The 21,253-nt window shown below is 34.8% G+C and overlaps 1 protein-coding gene across 1 annotated transcript in view; it reads left to right on the plus strand.

Annotated features, from left to right (window-relative positions):
- The window catches only part of LOC147071659 (glucose dehydrogenase [FAD, quinone]), a 57,630-nt gene that overhangs the window by 4,332 nt on the left and 32,045 nt on the right, over nt 1–21,253 (plus strand). Inside the window, exons 2-3 of the mRNA XM_085946625.1 lie at nt 9,595–11,220; nt 16,603–16,805. Of these exons, the coding sequence (XP_085802751.1) occupies nt 9,912–11,220; nt 16,603–16,805 (1,512 nt within the window). The 5' untranslated portion in view covers nt 9,595–9,911. The remainder of the gene's footprint in view (nt 1–9,594; nt 11,221–16,602; nt 16,806–21,253) is intronic.

Genomic DNA, 21,253 nt, shown 5'->3' on the forward strand with positions numbered 1-21,253 from the left:
AAATGCCCCGATCAGTTTTTGAACGTTTTGTGTTTTCTGTCCACTTTTTTCACATGGAAAATCATTTTTTCAATTAATATATTTTGATAATAAAGAAATCCCGAATCCCGAGAAAAGATTCTCGAGATCCGGGATTTTCCGAAATGTTAAAAATTTCAATTCTCGAGATTCGGGATGGAAAATCTCGAAAATTTATCGAGAATTCCCGTCGGGAAATTCCCGAAACCCAACTCTAGCAGTGGGTAAGGCGCTGGCCTTTCGCCCGAGAGTTCTGGATTCGATCCCGGTGAGGACACAATATTTATGTGTTTTTCTCAAAGCCTGGGTGTTTGTGATTGTTCAAAATTACTAACAACCACCTTGTACGAAAAAGTAATGACATGGTTATTAATAATTAAAAAAAAACATCCATTTCTCGTAATTACAAAAATCTGTTAATACAAAACCTCCACTCTGTGGATGCACATTTATTATGATCCTATTATGATCGGACATGGTCAAAAGAAAGAAAAATAATTCAAATTAGTAGCTGTTATTATTCAAAATGAAGCGCTTTGAAGGTTCAAAGACCTTGTGAAGATACCATCTTGTACGTAGGTTGATAAATTTAAATTAAGTAGTAGGAAGGACATCATCTAATTAGGTAGTTTCATTAACATCTCAAAGAAAAACCATCTGAAATCAAAATATTGAACTTCTTTATGTACAAATTTTCTACTAAAGGAATTTATATTAACTGAAACTAGTTTGCCTTTATGTTGAACGGATATAAATTTCACTGGCGCTTAACAAATTACGGTTTCAACATTTTAAATAGGTATCTGATGAGAACGGAATCGTGTTCCGGAAGGTCTGATCTGTAGCGATAAAACGTAGATTTTTTTGTTTGATAATTATTATGATTTTACAATTTATTAATGCACCTGCAGCTTATGAAGTTCACCTCGATTAAAATTTCAATAATCAGGTACAATATTTAGTTTTATTTTATAACACGTAATAAATAATATACTTAATTAGCATAAGGTTAAAATTAGTAGTAATATCGTACAATACCGAAAAAATTTAACAAAATCCTTTATAAAGGTATTTACCAATCACATTATAATAATAACGCCATTATTAGTAAGTGACAGTTAACATCCTTATAAATGGTTTTATATATAGTAATTTAGGTAATTATATGACGAAATTTATTATCAAATTCGGTAGAGAAAACCAACCTCAACAAAAAATAATCGTTAAATCTTCAAAAAATAATTTAAAGAATATTTTCATGTATTACGATTAATAATTACCTATTCCATAAAGTAACATTTCCTCTGTAGCAATAAAAGTTTAATGGAATCTGTTTACATTTTATGCATTGTTGTAATCGATGGAATCAATGCGTTGGGTATTTGATAGTAAAATAATGCTAATATAGTATGCCGTTTCTATTAAATATGTGATTCACCAGTGGCGTCTTGCCTGAGAAATTTGTGTGCGGTCTATAATAAAATATAGCGACCGCAGTGGAGTGGATAGTGAGAGAAACCCAACGACCTTCCAGGTGGGTTGGTTCAAATTAACATGTGGATTTTCTTTTCAATGTGTGGTTGTATTCAGAGTTAGAATCTTCTGTATTGAGCGAATGACTCGTAAAAAAAATTCAGGATAATGTTGGAAATGGTGATTTTTTTATAATGATAAAATATTAATTGGCAATATTCCTCCATGAAGAAGAAATCAATCCTGATCTTTATTAGAATTATGTGAAGGTTCAAGACTGCTACTGGCCATTAATGCATGTAAAAATTATATATTTTTTCAACCATATTATATGAGCATCCATAGGGTGGAAGTTGTATTAATGGATTGTATGTTGTTATGAGAAATGGATGTTAGCCACCTGCGGAACCTATTAGGTCAATACTCTGATTCCAAATGCACATTGAAAAAAAAACTTAATTTAAATTTTGCTGGGCCTTAGATTTTAACCTGGGATCCACGAATTTATAATCCGACAAGTTACCGATCGATCATCGTGTAATACCTACTAAAAAAACTCTATTTATATAATCTACCTACACTCTGTGGAGGTGCATATGCCTCGCTTACGCATGAACATGCAACTTTGTGTTAATTATCATTAAGAACCATTTATTTATTATTCAGAAAAAAACTGTATTACGACATAAAAACGATTGGCAATTGCACCCATAATACATAGTTCAACAACACAGTATGCAGTAATTTAAAAAACGAGTAAAGAAATTCTTTTTCTTTAGAAATATAACATAAACATAAATAAATATGAAAATGAGGCAATAAAGGACCCATATAACCACTAATTTTTACACAAGCTCTGAAAAATGGAGAAGGGGTACCAATCCTATATCTATGCATGCAAAAATTACACTTTCGTTAAAGTAGAACTGAATTTATATGGAAGCTGCAGATGGCTACATCTGGAAGAAGATTCAAGGCGGTGGAATTGCCATTTTCAGTCCTAAGCTATTTGATCTTAAGGTTGTTGTTCATAAGTACTATAATTTAAAGGCAGAATCACTTATAAACGCATCAAATCATACGTACTGGGAAAAAACCATTTTAATATTAGATAAAATACAATATTTGCAATGAAAATCCTGATGAATTAGTTTTATCCATAGCCTCTTTTGGCCAGTCTAGCATCCCCTTGTATTCTAATGCCTCTCTATTTCCTCATTGACTTTCTGTGCCCCCTCGAATGGCATCGTTACTACACCATAAGACAATAGCTAACTACTATTTTACAACGTTTTTATTAGCTCGTATTCTTGTTTGTCCGGTGGTTGTTTATCCAGTACAAATCTTGCAATAGATTGTTAACTAACTTCTCGACTAGCTAGACATTCGAAATTTTTAGAATATATCAGAACACGATGCCAATGCATCCTTTTAATACGTTTAGCCATCTTTAAGCAGAATTGAATTCATTTTCAGTTAATTCTGTTTTGTATGGAAAGTTATTTCAGAAAAATCTGTAAAAAGTAAAAGGGTGGTCCTAGCAACTAAATTATTAATAATATATACGTGCGTTACTACGAGTATGTAAATCAAAATGAAATGTCATAATGACATTTCAGTATTCTATATATTTTGTTTGTTTGTTTGTTTTTAATTTATTTCATATTATCAAGTACAAGTTTGAGAATATTGAGAATCAACAAAAAAATTAAAAACGTTGTATATAAAAAGTTCTTTTTATCTTGTAATTATTTTTATATTATACTGTGTTACTTCTTAAACTGAACCTGAAAACAAATATTCACGTATCACATTCAATTACTTATGTATACTTATCGTCACAAATACATAAAACAAACATTTATAATAAATTTATTACATATTGTATATTTTTTGCATGCCACTGAATCAACACTTAACAATGACCCACAAATTTAATAAAATTCATCTGGCCACTTAAAAAAGCTGTTATGTCACGAGGGCCGCTCAATTTATCACACACCTGTTTTTTTGGAGTGAAAAATACATTTCTTGTTAATTTCACAAAATTGATATGTAGGTATATGATTAGATATTTAAATTATTCAACACGATACGTGTTTCGTTTAGATAATAAACTTTATCAAGTACTTACAAGTAACCGTGTAACAAAATTTTACGTTTGAGTTTATGGAAGGTTTTGAAGTTATATTTCTTTTGACGCGTTTGGGAAATCAGATCAGAGTGTATTTCTGGCGTGTGACATGTAACACATAATTTATTTTTTCACACGAAAAAAAACGCACTCGATTGGATTCGAACAACCGATTGTTCAGTTATCAGCCGAACGCACTACCTTCACGCCACGGTATGGTACTGCAATCGTGACGATTATACAGTATAATATTATAGTTTAGAATTGTTCCGTTGCCTAGGCAGCGAATTTATTATTGTCGGCCATTTGCAATTCCTTACGTAAACAAACGATTAAACGCCAGAGTGACAGTAAAGTTGTTACTTTAAAAATAAAAACAACGAGAAATAATTATATAATTTAGTAATATAAGTTAAAGTGTATAGAAATAAACCTACGGCGTTCCAATAAGTGGTCCTTTTTCTTGAGTGTGTAATTTAACAAGATAATTATTAAGAGCCAGTCAAAGAATCTAGTTTATCACAAGTTTTGTTTTTGTTTTGTTACGCCAAAGAAGTATAACGTCTAACGCGCGTACATAAGTACACACACAGATTTTTTCAATATGGGGACAGTTTCTCTAATAGTCGATTGAAGTTTTATCAATGTGTGTCGTCATTATCTAACAATTGTATTCGTCAGTGGTTGGCATTTATATATATATGGTACGGTATACAGTAATTCAACAGCGTACTGCAATAATTATATTATGTTAATTAAAATTATTGTTCGATTTTATGATTTATTGTCGGAATCATCATCATGAAGAAGGCACAATTCGCGCAATAATAGACAAATTTGAAACCGTAAGGGTCTGTAATGGATCGTCCATCTCCTGAAGATATAATGCATTTTGAATAAATGACTGTTTGGTGCAAACTTTGATCTGCTGGTGCTGCAATTGATCCGAGGTTTATTTTGGCCTCCATTGGAAGGTACCTATGGATCTTACAAATAATACATAGTTACATCAAGATGGGGCCATATGCCATAGATCTCGGGAGACTATGAATGATTTACTAAAGAAGCGTTTCATGACCAAGTGTTTCTTTTTAATGAAATATCCATATACCTAATAGTATTATTTTTCCACTGTTATTACGTAATGGAAAGGCATTGTAACTAGAGGTGGGATACTACCAGTATAAAAAAATACTTTGTATCGAAACTTGTTCCAAAATACTTACTAGTACGAGGGTGGGTCAATAATTCCTTAGAAAAAAGCATTAAAACAGTTTTTATTTTTGTATTTTTTTTTTATTTCTCAACATAATCTCCTTGGAGCTCAATACACTTGGTTAGACGTTTCTCAATTTTTTTTAAACCGTCAGAAAAATAAGTTTTCGGAAGGTCCTCAAAATAAGCATTTGTCCGATCGATGACTTCTTCATTTGAAAAAAAACGTTGTCCACTTTGCCATTTCTTTAAGTTTGGGAAAAGGAAAAAGTCACTGGGGGCTAAATCTGGCGAATACGGTGGGTGGTTTCCTTTTTCCAAATAGTCAACGAAAATAATTCCACGTGCATCCCAAAATACAGTAGCCATAACCTTACCAGCTGATTTTACGGTTTTCGCCTTCTTTGGACATGGTTCGCCTTTCGCAATCCACTGCTTTGACTGTTCTTTCGTCTCGGGAGTATAGTGGTGTATCCATGTTTCATCTACAGTCACAAAGCGACGAAAAAATTCATCCGGATTGCGTTGCATGAGCGACAACAGGGCTTTAGAGGCCACCACCCTATTGCGTTTATTGTCGACTGTGAGCAAACGCGGCACCCATCTTGCAGAAATTTTTTTCATGCCCAATCGGTCATGTAAAATAGAAATGACGCTACCTTTTGAGATCCCTGTAACCTCAATTATCTCACTCAACTTTAATCTTCGGTCACTTAACACCATATCGTGGATTTTATTGATCATTTCTGGTGTAGTCACCTCTACAGGACGTCCTGAGCGTGGTTCATCCTTTGTTGATGTACGACCACGTTTAAATTCATTTAACCAGTTATAAATAGTTGCAAGTGAAGGAGCAGATGTGCCGTGAACTAAATCCAACTCATTTTTTATTTCCTTTGCTGTTAACCCTTTTATATTAAAATGTTTAATAACAGCTCTAAACTCAATTTTCTCCATTTTCCATTTTTCCATTTTCCACAAGCAAATTTTTTTTTTAAATGTACGAGAAACACACAACAACCCGACCAATCTGATTGAAACTTCGCAGAATACTGAATCGGTAGTGCCGCTGCATGAAAACAAACCGCTTACAGTACTAGTCGCGCCACCTGTCGGCTTTTCTAAGGACTTATTGACCCACCCTCGTATTTGTGATATTATATAGAGAGTTTGGCGTACTTGACTTTTTATAAGCCATTTTTACACAACTGGTTTATATAATTATTATCCATTTACACAATCACGCATAAAATTTGAATTCAGTTTATAAATTCCAATTTTATTATAACACTAAAAATCGATAAACTCGACGTGACGAAACCAGATGAACGCGTAAATACTTATCAGAACTCGAGCACTAGTACCTGTTCCGGGACTTGAGACTGACGTCAACCGACATAAAGTCTCATACTCAAAACGAACTTGTCACCATTTCTGTCCTTCACTATGCCAACTTTACAACTGGGGAGAAAGATAAGCAATGAAGCCAATAACAGTCGAGTGTATCACGGCTCGACACACGTGTATTATGCTATCTCGCACGCGCGCATTTAATGTCTATAATATTGGAGTCGCGATGCCGATGATCTCACCGCATGCGTTCCAACAAGTTTATTGGGCCGCACGTACTGAGTATGGGTATTTTCTACTTTCATCATGGGTACACAAACTGGTGACAGTATTTCCAACTCACCTCTAATTGTAACGCACTTAATTAACTTGAGTATAATATGTGGTTTTTTATATTTATTTTATATTATCCACATTTCATGACGATGCCTATTTCGTTCATAGGACATTCTAAAAGGTTGAATAATTAGTTATAAAAAAAAAATGAAAAAGTCAGTCGCATGAATTAACATAACATCAGTCGCTCCTCGTATAAACTTACGCGCTGTCAGTCCGTCTTGCCATTGATCTCGAAAATAATTGGACCATTCAAAAGCATTTCGCAAAAAATAGTGTAAGTATATTATACTTTACAATAAAACAATACTTAATCTTATTACATTAGCTACATATTACATGTAACGCCCATTAACAAATTGCAGCAGATTACATGCTTCTTTAGCACTTACATTATCTCGCGAATGAATGTCTTTATTTCAACACAGAATAATTCCGATTTCATTGTCTTGGAAAGTTTACATGTTTACAACGTCGAACATCTTCTTGCGGCTTCGTGTCAATTTCAAGGTTAAATATTTTTAATGCATTCAATTATTTCAATAGTTCCTCTTCTCCCACTTCATCGATGTTTTGGATAAGTAAGTACAATTATATTGACGGGCCGATAGTCGCGAAAAGATCTGTAATACCTTGCACACTCACCTGTGCAAATGCACGAATGTTGCTGTAGCCGGTAGCGTATGATAGGTACTAAGTACCTATTGATTACAAACCATGTTTATTTTTAAATAGTGCATATTATTAATATGGCAGCGGTGATCACCCTCTCTCTGGTGGTCTCGGCAAGAATGTGATACGGGACAAAATTTAGGAAATCTTTATATCTTTTCAAATGATATGTTTTTGTGTACCTACTACACCTAAACTAAACGTACTTTTTTATCGTCACCTTTGTACTGGGACTACTTTTGATTGTAATGATTTATTTTTCGAGTGTAAGCATACAGTTTTTTAGTAGTGTATTTGAAATTTTCTATACAGTTTTCCATTAAACGAACGAACAATTTTAGTACAGAAGACTGTCGCCATCATTTTCGCAAAACAGAAAATATTACGGTCATTTTTCTCAGTGATTTAATTTCTAAATTAAAAATAAAAAACAAAATAGCTAAATAGCTAAATAATATATATAATATTTTTTTTTTAAATATATTTCTATGCAAACATTTCGTTTTACATATTGTCATATTATAATACACCTCTGAACATACATACCTACCTATCTTTCAAAAGAATCATATTTTGTTTTGTTCATTAGACGTTTACTATTACTGTTAACTTGTTTATTGTTTGCTTTATAAATTAAATTTAAACACGAATGTTTTTACATGCGTATTTGATTCAGTGTGAGGACCTAATGGGTTGGACAAATAGCTAACAACTATTTCTCGTGAAAATTCTATTAATATAACCTTCACCTAATATTTACTTTTTACACAATATTGTTTCTTGCTCCACAAATATAGGTATATTTAATAGAAGTTACACAGAGACAACATAATATTCAATTAATAACAAAATAACATACCGGGTAATGAATGACAATGCTCCCCGAGAGATTACAAAATGCTTGATGCTATTTAATGCTAAGATGGCATTGGGGAGAATGATTTCTTTTTCTATTTTGTCGGTTTGTGTTTTATCGAACAATAATATCGCCCGATAAATCGACCAACACTATTTATGGCGCACATAAGTGTGTACCTGTCGATGTGTTGGTCAAGATCAATTATTTTTTGTAAGCCAAACTATTATTATAATCACGATAAGTCACCTTAGACAAGTCAAAGAAAATCTGAAGATATATTGATATGGCGAACGCGTGACTCGGTTTTCTATTGCAACATAATATAGATACCTATCTAAATATAATTATTACTAATTTATAATTATATTCATTAGGATCTTGTTATTGTTAGACCACAAGTTTATTCATTATTGGTTTACAGACGTTAAATTATTTATTCATTAAATATGATGGATATTGATAATTTTAATGGTGTTAACTGTCAATTCCTTTTCTATTTTTTAACAATACAACATGTCTAGAGGCCCAATGACAGTAGTGTAGTTTAACAGTAGTGTATTTAGTAATAGAAGTGAAACATTCACATAGGTACATCCAGGCTTTAAGAAAATCACATAAACATAACCCTGGGGCTCCCGGATGTAAGCCAGCGCCTTAAGCTTCGATGAAATTGAGCTACTTTACAAGCAGCTTGTTGGCGAATTTACAATCTGCTTGTAAACTCGCCCAGTGTCATCATCGAACAAGCTAACAAGCAGATTGTAAACAATCTACCGATAATAGTTGAAGCCGGTCAACTTTACACGCTACACGCTGGCGTGTGGGCCTACCGCGTCTGCGCAGTAGAGCGATAGTAGCGACCTCTCGGTAAAAAAGCGAACTACTCAATACGTCCTGTCAAAATAGTACCAAAAATTACGGTTTCAACTCGATAGCTTGTTGGCTTCTGAGTGAGTGGAAAGTTTTGTGTCGTCATCACAATCGCACTAGCTGACTCGCCCGCTTTTAAATTCGTCAACAAGCAGCTTGTAAAGTAGCTCAATGTCATTGACGCTTTACGCACTGCACCATGCGCATGTTGGTGAAGATGAGACTGCTAGTATTAATTAAAAAGAAAATACAATAGGTAGGTACCCATATACATAATTATATTTCTGTGCCATAGCAACATAGTTATCAGACGTCAAAAATGATTTTGGCCATTTTTCCAGCGATGATTTTCTGTCGACGCAAATGATGTAGATTTAGGTATATGTTAAGGGCCTCCAAACCGTTTATATCAGATATACAATTAGTAAATTATACTTTCTATAATAAAATATAAATTATACTAAACATCGGACTTGAGACACACTGGCTCCGATGTACAGATATAAATTTGAATATCACTGTTTCCATAAACTAATAATTACTCTGAAAACATCTCACTGACCCAACATTATTGTCATATTCGGAATACAATATAATTTGGTTCTACAAGGTTCTAGAATACAACAAAATTTCTAAAAAAATACCCATGGATTTTTTTCATTAATAGGTTATTCATACCATCTGTGCTATAAAAAGTTAGTTTTGATGAACCGATTAGGTACATACTATTCATCTGTATGATTTGTGGTTCCAGCGAAATCTTCATTGTCCGTTTCAGTTGATCGCCAAGCATCATAATATTATGTCCGGCCAAACACGAAAACATTGCTAAAAAGAAAGCTAAAAATTATTATTATCGTGTTTATTTCAATTTGAAGTATGACATTTGATATAATATTTGACAAGAAGCAACTTAAAGGAATCTGGGAGTATACAGCGTTCAAGAAGTTCAGCTAACATACGGTGTGACTAAACTATTTCAAAATGGTGTACACCAGAAAACCTATCGTTGTACTGTTTGTCATTGTTTTTGGACATGCTCATGCGACAACTTCAACAATGTTCGACCAATTTAACAGTGTCTATAGAATGATGGGATATAGAGATGAAGGCGTCATCAGGGATACAGAAGTTTTTGACGCAGAGTATGATTTTATTGTCGTGGGTGCTGGGTCTGGGGGTTGCGTTACGGCAAACAGATTGACAGAAATACCAGATTGGAATGTCTTACTCCTGGAAGCTGGTAAAGATGAGACTTTCCTATCAGATATTCCTTTACTGGCTGCACTGACACAAATTACTGCTTTAAATTGGGGATTTAAGACTGAACCAGTTCCTGGTGCTTGCTTAGGATTAGAAGGAAAAGTATGCAATTGGCCAAGGGGAAGAGTCCTCGGCGGGACAAGCGTGATCAATTTCTTGATATATACGAGAGGAAATAAAAATGATTACAATCGATGGGAAGCGATGGGGAACGAAGGCTGGGGATACAGAGATGTGTTGCCATACTTTAAAAAGTCAGAAACGATCGGTATAAGAGGACTGATGAATTCTACATATCATGGTAGGAACGGATACTTAAACGTTGAGCATTCTCCTTATACGACTGGAATGCATAAAGCATTTAGAAAAGCCGCAGGGGAAATGGGATACAAATACAATGATCCAAACGGAGCAGTTAACTTGGGATTCTCAAAAGTCCAAGCGACGATGAGGAAAGGAAGAAGATGCAGCGCATCACGAGCTTTCTTGGAACCTATCAGGGATAGGAAAAACTTACATATATCTAAGAACAGTAGAGTGATAAAAATACTAATCGATCCTACTACTAAACGAGCCTATGGAGTAGAATTTTTAAAAGATCGAAAGAGGTTTATAGTCAAAGCAAAGAAAGAAATTATTCTTGGCGCAGGAACCATTGGCTCGGCACATTTACTGCTTCTTTCCGGAGTGGGTCCCAAGAAGGAATTAGAATCGTTAGGAATTCCAGTTGTGAAGGATTCAATGGTCGGGTATAACCTTCAAGATCATTTGTGTTTATCTGGTGTTGCATTTCTAATAAACGAGACGTTAACGGTGAGTGAGAATAGATTGCGAACTTCTCCGGGGGCAGTTTTGGATTACATGGTGAACAGGCGTGGACCTTTTACGGTACCTGGGGGTGCGGAAGGCTTGGCGTTCGTCAAGACAAAGTATTCTGAAAATATGAATGACGATGAGCCTGATATTGAACTAGTGATGGGAACTGGAGGTCTCAGTGGGGATTCGTCGGGCAGTGTGAGAGAACTCTTAGGTAAGTTTATTTGAACATGCTATTTTAAATCAATCCCAGCCTTGCCTAATAATATTATTTTACCCTGTTTAACAAAGATTGTATGCTCATTCTACCTTTACTGTTCCTTCATTTATATTATGATTGTAATAGGTCAACATTTTATGAAGTTGTCCATACCTACCTACAGCAATTATCAAGCACGGTTCTGATGGAAAACTGGGGTTACGTGAGCCTTGTCAGGGTGTTTAAAAAAATGCTAAAAGATACAATTTAAAATATCTTTGGTAGGTACCTATATATAATAAAAAAAATGTTAGATGTACAGCACCTATATCATTAAAAGGCTATACCTCAGTTGAGGCATGGTCTAAAAAGATCGTGGCGATGCGCGGATTGCGGGTCGCGGGTGCAAATGACGCATGCCGAACGAAATATAATTTGTCATATAAATCCAACATGCGTCCTTTTAATGTTCTGTTTGTTGTTATATTAGTAACAATAATAATATAGGTACTGTTCGGTTATACCGGAGGCAGCGGAAAACGCATTTTGAAAATAGCCGATAAACTGGATTATTTGTTAGGTTAACCTAACCAAACCTAACCTAACCTAACCTAACCCAACCTAACCGAACCTAAACTAACCCAAACTAACAAATAATCCAGTTTATCGGCTATTTTCAAAATGCGTTTTCCGCTGCCTCCGGTATAACCGAACAGTACCATAATATATTCATTGACATGTTTTCTTTTTCAAGTAAATGGGTTACGTTTTTAATCATCTTCACACGATTTAAGAATTAGTACCCTTTCGCCATCACGAAACAAATTGACGTATTGACACCTTGACGTTCGCTCTCAGACTGCCAGCGAGTCCAAAATTTCGTTGCGCCTATAGTTGAAAATTATTTGCCGTTTCACTGATGTATCGTCTTAAAATATGATAATTTGTGTGCCCGAAGAAGCAGTACATAGAATATTCTTTTATTACGGTAATTTCTTCAGAAATATTAATTTATTATTTCTTATCCCTACTGGAAATCACGTTCCATATGGTAATTTGTTATTTAGGTGCGACACATTATGATGTGACACTGTGACAGTAAATTATGGAGGTGAATATTTTAGCTTTTTAGAATATATTTCGCTGAGATATCAGTTTTTGCCTGTTTCTGTCGGGTGATTAATATTTGGGGTGCGTTTATTGAAATTTACAAAATTTTCTAATAATGTAATATATACCCAGTTAAGCAAGTAGGTAACTAAAGAATTTACAAACAGTCTTGTTTGAAACAGTTTGTGTCTGATTAGGGTTGGAAAGCAACGTTCCTCGCGCACACACTTGTAAAAAAATTGTCAGCACAAATATGTCCTATCTCCGCACACAGATATTTTGTAGAATATTTTTTAACGTGAGATTATAGTTTAACGAGTTTATTTCACGTAAAGTGGTACGCACATATTCTTGTCGTTCAAAATTTACTTAGATGAATAAAGTTTATGATCCGCATACACAGTTTTTAAATTAGAGGGAACGTTGGCGACAAAATATGGCAATGTATGCCATTATCTACTATTTTACATGAATTTTTTATAAGTAACCATTCTGTACCTTAATATTTGTCAGCTAGGTAGAAGTTTCCCAAGATTTTACAAAATACTTCAAGGGTTCTGCCAAACAAAAAAAGGTGGACCAATCACTGGTTTACAGTCTACACGCTATAATTAAAAGTATATATTATAACATACATGATTTTGAATAACACTTTCTGAGAGAATATAATATTATTATAACCAATAGAAAAAAATCTTTTTTTGAAAAAAGTAAGCCACCCCGGCGGGGAATCGAACCCTGCATCTCCCGGGCTTAAGCCCCGCGCATTACCAATATGCTACGCAGTGACATACTAATTGCGACAAATTTTAACTATTGGTCAATTTTTTAATACCTACTCATCAGCGCTCTCCCAAATCAAGCTACTTTGGCAATCGTTCAATTTCTTATTGATGTTGTGTTCAATAATTAGAATGATACATGTTGAATAAAAGAAATAGTTAATTAAAAAGTATATATAATATCACTATATCTACATCTAGACATGCGGTGTTTCTAATTCATATAATATTTGAGTCTTTCACGGCCATTTGTTATCGTAATAGATTTTTGGGTTGTCATCGCGTGTTTGTCTTGTTTCTTTCCTCGATCTGCATTCTCTTCAGAATAGCCTCTGTAACGAGCCCGAAACGTCGAACAATGGTGGAGGAAGAACACTCGATGATAACCCAAAAATCGATGACAATAAATTACTAATTCATACTTAGACGGCAGAAATGCTTTGATTTTATTGCTCCCCATTGTATCTAGGCATGTTCGGGGAAATGCTTCAAAAGTATTTGATGAATTCAGTATTTACCATACATAATTTTGAAAAACACTTCTGAGAAAATATATTATAACCAATAGAAAAAATGTTTTTGAAAAAAGTCAGCGCATTATCCTCTATGCTACGAGGCGAAATACTAATTGCGACAAATTGTAACTATTGGCCTTATAATACCTGCTCGTCAGCGCTCTTCTAAATCAAGCTACTTTGGCAATCGTGTGAATTATTCGTTGAATAAAAGAAATAGTTTATAAAAAAAATCAGTATTTGTTGACAAAATGGTGGAACATCGACATGAATGAATGGTCATTAGACACAAACAGAGTCTTTTGAGCAGAATGTAATTATAACGTTCTGCGTGCTGAGTGGTGTAATATAATGTAGGATCGACAATAGTTAAAACTAAATATACTGAAAACAGTAATGAAATAAGATTAGCATTTGGGTATTTGACTGTAATGCATAATACAATTTACAAGTAACCTTCTCAAGCACACCTTATTATGCATTCCCTCTGCCAAGACTGATAACGCTAAACTGAAGTGGTTGATCTTGATAACGAAAAAATATGCCGACACGAAAATTGCACAACTTGGTCAGCGAGTAGGTCTACCACAAACTCGATGGCCGAGTAACACACCGATACAAGAGATTAAATATGTGGGCCTAACATTTTTATTTTATGCGATGACGTCTATTTTTCACCTCGAAACCTAAAATCCTTCAAGGGCCTTATGTATGTCAAATTCTTAGGTAACTCGTTTATAATATTGTTACGAAATATATCGTGTATTGTAGCTGAATTTCAATGAAAGACATAAATTATCCCTTTCAGGGGCATTGGAAATATAAGCAAACGCCGCGGATGGACTGGCGATCTTTATTCACGTATTCAGTAGGTAGTTGGAATTTCCAGTTAAGTTTTGCAAATCAATTGCGCGCAATTATGACATTATTGATATTATGTAATTCCGATCATTAGACAAACAATAGGTAATCAATAGTCTATTTTATTATCTCTCGTATCAATGGCGTTTTGGTCTAAATTACATCCATCCCTTGCCGTAACATTTCTTTAAAAAAGTGCAATCCTGCGACACTAATTGACAAATGTATAATTATTTTTTTTAATTAATAATTTATTACACATTCATAGATTTAGTCCTACCTAGAAGTGCTCAATGCATGCTCAAGTCATGAAATTGTTCGCAATCCTTTGATCATTTATCGACAACCAGTGGGAAATAATTAATTGTCAAGCACCTAATTACATTATTCGTTGGATTCCGCATCCGCTTCTACTTTTATCCAGACCTTACCAGCAAAATTGATTCATCTTTGCTGATATCCCTCTCCTCTAGGTACGCCACGTCGGGAATGGGACAACTGGACGCCAGGACATTTGGACGCCGCACTGTCGTAGACACGTATGCATAACGTAGACGAGTAATTTTAATCAGTTTCTATCTACAACTTAGTAGTTTTAATTCATTTTACTCTTAACATAATGCTTTTTTTATTGCGGATTGAGAATGACCATGCCTAAGGCTTTATATAAAATAAAAAACTCTTTTTTCGCTGGAACTTAAACATATGCACGATTAAATCATTATTTACGTGTGCATGTTTAAATTCTCACCAACTATTAAATCATAATATAATAATTTAAATATAAATAATAATTTTATATTTATTTTTTAAAAGTACCTATAAGTATCTAACGTCTATTTAATTTCGAATTGCGTGGCGTCCAGTTGTCGCGGCACCAAATCGTCCTAGACCCGCCACGTCTTCGTCGGTGATCCCGGTCAAATCGTCCATAGTTTATAGTATAATAAAACAGTGGTGGCGAATCTATGGCATGCGTGTCACCAGTGGCACGCATGATGATTTTGCATAGCACGCGTTTGAAGATAAAAAAATATACAAATAATAATAATAAATGAGGGTTCGCATTGTATGAAAAATAGCAGGCAAATACTCTTCAAGAATAAGTATAACGTTTAATTTAAATATATAAATGCATAGGTCGGTCCTCAAGTTTTATGCGTCACATATAATATTATCGCAGTAACCTCATCAGGCGGCGGGGGTGCCGCGCCGCGAACCTCTAATTTTGATTGTAGTTTTGAGTATCCTCATGTGATCGGAGCAATTCTAGTGTCAATCTGTGCGTAAAGAGCTAAAATAATAAATACATTAACAAACGATTTCATTTATACCCACAAAAAATTAATGCACCAAATAAGAAACAAAAACTTGGTGAAGCTAGTAATATTTCTGACAGTACTTTACGTCTGATATTTTTCAAAAATATATAAATATGTAAACAATTTTTATGCCACTGTGATGTGAGTAATGCATACTATAAAATGATCACAATACAAGTCGGTTATCTACTTTATTTTTTTACCACATTTTTCTTAGCTCGTATTCTTGTTTGTCCGGTGGTTGTTTATCCAGTACAAATCTTGCAATCGATTTTTAACTAACTTCCTGGCTAGCTAGACATTTGAAACTTTTAGAATATATCAGAACACGATTCCAATGCATTCTTTTAATACTTTTAGCCTTCTTTAAGTAGAATTGAATTCATTTTCAGTTAATTCTGTTTTGTATGAAAAGTTATTTCGGAAGAAATCCGTAATCTAATCCACTATTATTGGTTGCTAAGCGGGTGGTCCTAGCAACTAAATTATTAATATATACGTGCGTTACTATGGAAATAAAAATGACATTTCAGTATTCTATATTTGTTTGTTTGTTGCAAAATAGCTAAAAAAATGATTTGTTGACAATTGCCTTATTTGTCCTAAATTATTAATACATAGAATTGTCAAGTTTATATGATTCAACAGAAAATTTAAAAACGTGGTATATAGAAAGTTCTTTTCATATTGTAATAATTTATGTTTATTTTTGTAATCAGGTAATAAATATCTTTATGAAATGTAAATTATTATACGATAAAAATAATTCAACAATCTAGAATAAATATTTTCTCTCTCTAATTCAAGGTATTCCCCAAGAGTTTTACGACTACATGTATCACGACATAGTTGGGCGTCCAACCTTCGCCATCAATCCAGTTCTCCTAAAGCCGTACTCCAGAGGCAAGATATCTCTTCGGTCAGCGAACCCGCTCAAGTGGCCCTCTATGCAGCCCAACTACCTCGCCGACTACAGAGATTTGGCTGTGCTAAGGGAAGGAGCTAAAATGGTATGACAATTAGACGTATTCAACACTTACTAAAACACATTAATTTTATTTATAACATAATTAAGTATGTATATATTTGTTTTGAGATGCTACTTAGCGGATATTTCACTACGATTTCTTGGATTTATTCATTTTTCATTGATATGGAACGCTGCCTCTTTTTATGACGCCTATAAACGTACAGAAAAAGGAAAATATTATATAAACGCTCTGTATGCACACGCCTACACCAATGATTTAGGGCTGAATGCATAGTCATGATTAAATTAAAGTGGTCTTAAACATTGCGTAACCTTACGCCGTCAATTTCGGTGAATTATTGGCAATGTGAAAAACAAGTGATGAAGGTATTTATAATAACATTTTATTAAAGATTATTTAACGCCAATATCTTTGCATTTAACCATAAGTTATAAAACATGTGAAGTGCGTGTGTATTTTTCCTAACCGAGGGGTTTGGAACATGTGTCGCTGTACCATAGTTACCATCTGATCTCGGCTAAAGTGAAAGAAAATGTGAAATAATATTTCAATAAAAATAATGATTGGCAGTATTGGCACCTACAAAAAAATACGTTGGCCTAACGCGTAAAGCAGCAAGTATAAATACAAAGCCACGGGTCACGGGTTTGAACCCGGGGTTCGTAAAAAAAAATGCATGTAATTTTTCTAACGTGTCTATATTAGATCCAATGAATTAACTATTCGTCGTAAAAAATTCTGTTAGTAGTACATCCACTCTGTGGAGACACATATACTCCGATTAGAATTTTAGTAATTTGTTAATGCAAAGATTTCATCTTTAAAAATAACGTGAATGTGGACTTTGTGAGTGGTTAAGTCGTTTTAACAGCAATAATTACTTCGAGAGTGTTAGAGTTTTAGTAACATTAGTTGTATGTTAATAGTTTAAACTAGTGTCTAACTTATTTTTACTATTTACCCTAATTAAATTGGATAAAACAATAATGGTTTGGGCTAGTATCAAAAATAGCGACACCAGACACCAACACAAATTTTGTCATTAACAGCGAACCAATCGAACGTGTGACCCATTATAAATATTTAGGTACATGGGTCAATGAGAAATGGGACCAGTCTCAGAAAATAAAAAGTAGAATTGAGATCGCAAGGAGCGCCTTTCTCAAAATGAGGCGCCTCCTTAGCAATCGAGATCTTAACCTAGGTCTGAGACTGCGTATGGTACGTTGTTATGTTCTCTCAATTCTTTTCTATGGTATGGAAGTATGGACGCTAAACCAAGAGATGTCACGGAGACTTGAAGCTTTCGAGATGTGGCTGTATAGACGCATCCTCAAAATTCCTTGGACTGACAGGTTGACAAATGTTGAAGTTCTCAATTGAATGGGGAAGGACCGAGAAATTCTACGTAGTATCAAAACCAGGAAACTACAGTACCTCGGCCACATTATGAGAGGACAGAAATACAGCATTCCCCAACTTGTCATTCAAGGAAAGATCGATGGGAAGCGTAGCAAAGGACGGCGCTGCATGTCGTGGCTTAAGAACCTCCGTGATTGGTACGAGTGCAGCTCCACTGAACTGTTCCGGGTAGTAGACGACAAAGATAAGATCGCTTTGATGGTGGCCGACCTCCGCTAGGGGATGGCACAATAAGAAGAAGAATGGTTTGGGGATATATTTGTCGTTGATATCAAAATAAACTAATTTATAAGGGCGACCTCAAGGGGACGTCGGAGTTAACGAAATATAATATGTGATAGATTGCTGGTGAAATTTTATATTACCTGTAGATTTTCATTATTTCAATTAGTACACGGTATCTACATGTTAAGTAAGCAGGTAGATACATTCATACTAAAATACATCAGTCTAACATCACGTTACGTTGTACATAATTTAAAACCAGTTTACTCTGATGTACTCCAGGGTTCGATTACGAATACGGCAACATAATGCAACCCAAAATTAATCTCAGTCTGTATCAAGTTGAGTTTATTAGCATTCTTTTTATGGTATAACGTTTTGGTATGTGTAAAAGCTTAAAGTAGTTGGTTGAAACAGTCATCAAAATCATTATCTTGAACCAAATCGAAGCCTGTCATTATTACTATTGCCCAAAAAACCGGTACTGCCGCATTGAACTTGAGGCGTTTTTTGTTGTATTTTGAAACCGACACAATTTTTATGCATTTAAGATAATCACTCTATGTTGAATAATAAATTATTAGTTTTCAAACCGGTCGCTGTCTATGCACATTCTGGCACGTAAATAAAAAAAAAACGTTATTACACAATATAGTAAATTTATCAAAGCTGAAGGAGCTTCAAATAATATTATCCATTATCACATGTGTGTATAATATATTAATATCTATAGCAAACAGGAAATATCTTGATGGGTAACTTGACATTCAAAAACCCCGCGGTTTTTAAATAATATTTTGGAACAAGCATCTCCCAAAAGAACGAGACGAACCTCGAACTCGCCAATAGACTGAAAAGTGGAAATGCAGCGTTCCTCGCATTTAAGAGTCTATTAAGGTCCAATATATTGTTCAATATGATAAAATTCCGGATATACAACGTGACTGCGAATCCAATGACTCTGCATGGGTGTGAAACCTGGAGCCTAACAAGCCTGGAGAAACAAGAGAAGCTATCCAAGTATTCGAAAAATAGTTTCCGAAGAATACTTGGACCGGTTAACGAAAACCAAAAGTGACATATCCGTACGAATCCTGAGCTCTGCGAACAGCTTAAACTTAACTATGTCTTGAGGGCGCCATTGATCTAGAGCTCTCCATAAAGTTTATGAAGAAACCCCTGGGCCGCCCCCGGAAGATATGAGTGGATAACGTGAGAAAGACTCAGAGAGGTTGAGTGTGACTTACTGGAGATAGAGAGCTCGGGGTAGAGATATTTGGAGGAAACAGTTGTGAAGTCGGACATTGTCTGTGGCGCCAGCTAAATTAATTAAGTATATATAATATAGTCCTCAGTTCCCAATGAATACGACAAAATATTCATCAGAATCACCAGCGCCTTGCGCTACAAAGAATTTTCCAAGGTTTTTGCAAGGCGGTTTCATGGGCCCTGGCCGTATTCAAATTAGCAATACCCGATGCGGGTAGAAGAATAGTTTTCAATAAGGCATATTCTTTCAGCCGGCACAATTTTCATTTGACTAGCATCAAGTAGAGTAGTTTGCGTGCCAAAGTCCTTAAAGAAACCTCGATAGTAAATGTGAGGTAGGTATCCATAAAGGCATCTAGAAAAAAAATAAATAATATGCGTGTGTATTAAGCACAAACACTGAAAGCGCGTATAAATGAAAAAGTAACCACAAGGCGTTGTGAAAGTTATTGAATGCATAACCAAACACCGAAATTATACACTTTTTCGATGTATGACCGTGATAATTTAGGCCACAACGCGATGTGGACGATTTATAACTGTCATAGACTGATCATACTTTTGCTAATTAGAAAATGTTACTAATATCAGAAAACATTTATTATTTGGGATACAAAAAGAAAATAAGAGGCGAGTAAAGAGTGAACAAATTAAAGCTTTTGTTCTAAATGGCAGATACCTAGTAGAAGTGATCATGGGCCCCACATCGTGAAGCGGGCCCCCAGGCTAGGATCTTTGGCGGGCCCCCCTACCTATCGCTAAGGATAAAGGCAATGTGACGCTCTACAGTAGCGTTTTCCAAATGTTGTACGCGGTAAAATTAATGTGTATGTTTAGTGTATAGGTCGTACATCCATTGGAATTATGGAGATGTCGAGTATTGATACACAATTAAATATTGTATCGTACAACCACATAACTTTAAATAATAATAGTACTGAAGGAAAATAGCGCCGCAAGCGACTTTTTTTTTACTATTAAAGCAAATTTTTGATGCGTGTTTAACTCACTTATCTGGTTGTCTCGCCTCGACGGGCCCCCAGGCTAGAGCCCTGTTAACCCCCCCCCCCCCCCCTTGTGGGGGCCATGGAAGTGATCACTTTACGAGTGAACGGTTTGACCAGATCATAATAATAATATGAATCAAATGATTAGAATTATTTCACACGAGTCATAGACTAATCGATCAACGATTTTACAGGATTTTTCAACTAAATAATAATTCCTATCGGTTCATCGTAGCGGATTGTTTTTTCATACACTCAATACATTGGCAAATAAATCTCATAGCTCCTTGGCACCAAGAAGTATAAATCTCCCTTCAAATGAACCTTCGGGGGTTGAACCTACACGCTGGTGCCCCCTGGAAACGCTAACAACACTTTACCACCGGTCAATCTTTACCATACGGGAACTTCTTCCCGACGGCGTAGGTAGTCATTTGTAGCTAACCTAATTTTTTAAATCATTTTTTTTTGCTTCTCTTTTATTAAAAAAAACTATCTACGTAGAAGATGTAGAAGGTATTTTCAAGATCTTTGGAGGTTGTA

This window comes from Rhyacophila brunnea, unplaced genomic scaffold (genome assembly GCF_057557595.1).
Source record: "Rhyacophila brunnea isolate RB1 unplaced genomic scaffold, BYU_Rbru_1.0 scaffold_2, whole genome shotgun sequence".
NCBI lineage: Eukaryota > Metazoa > Arthropoda > Insecta > Trichoptera > Rhyacophilidae > Rhyacophila > Rhyacophila brunnea.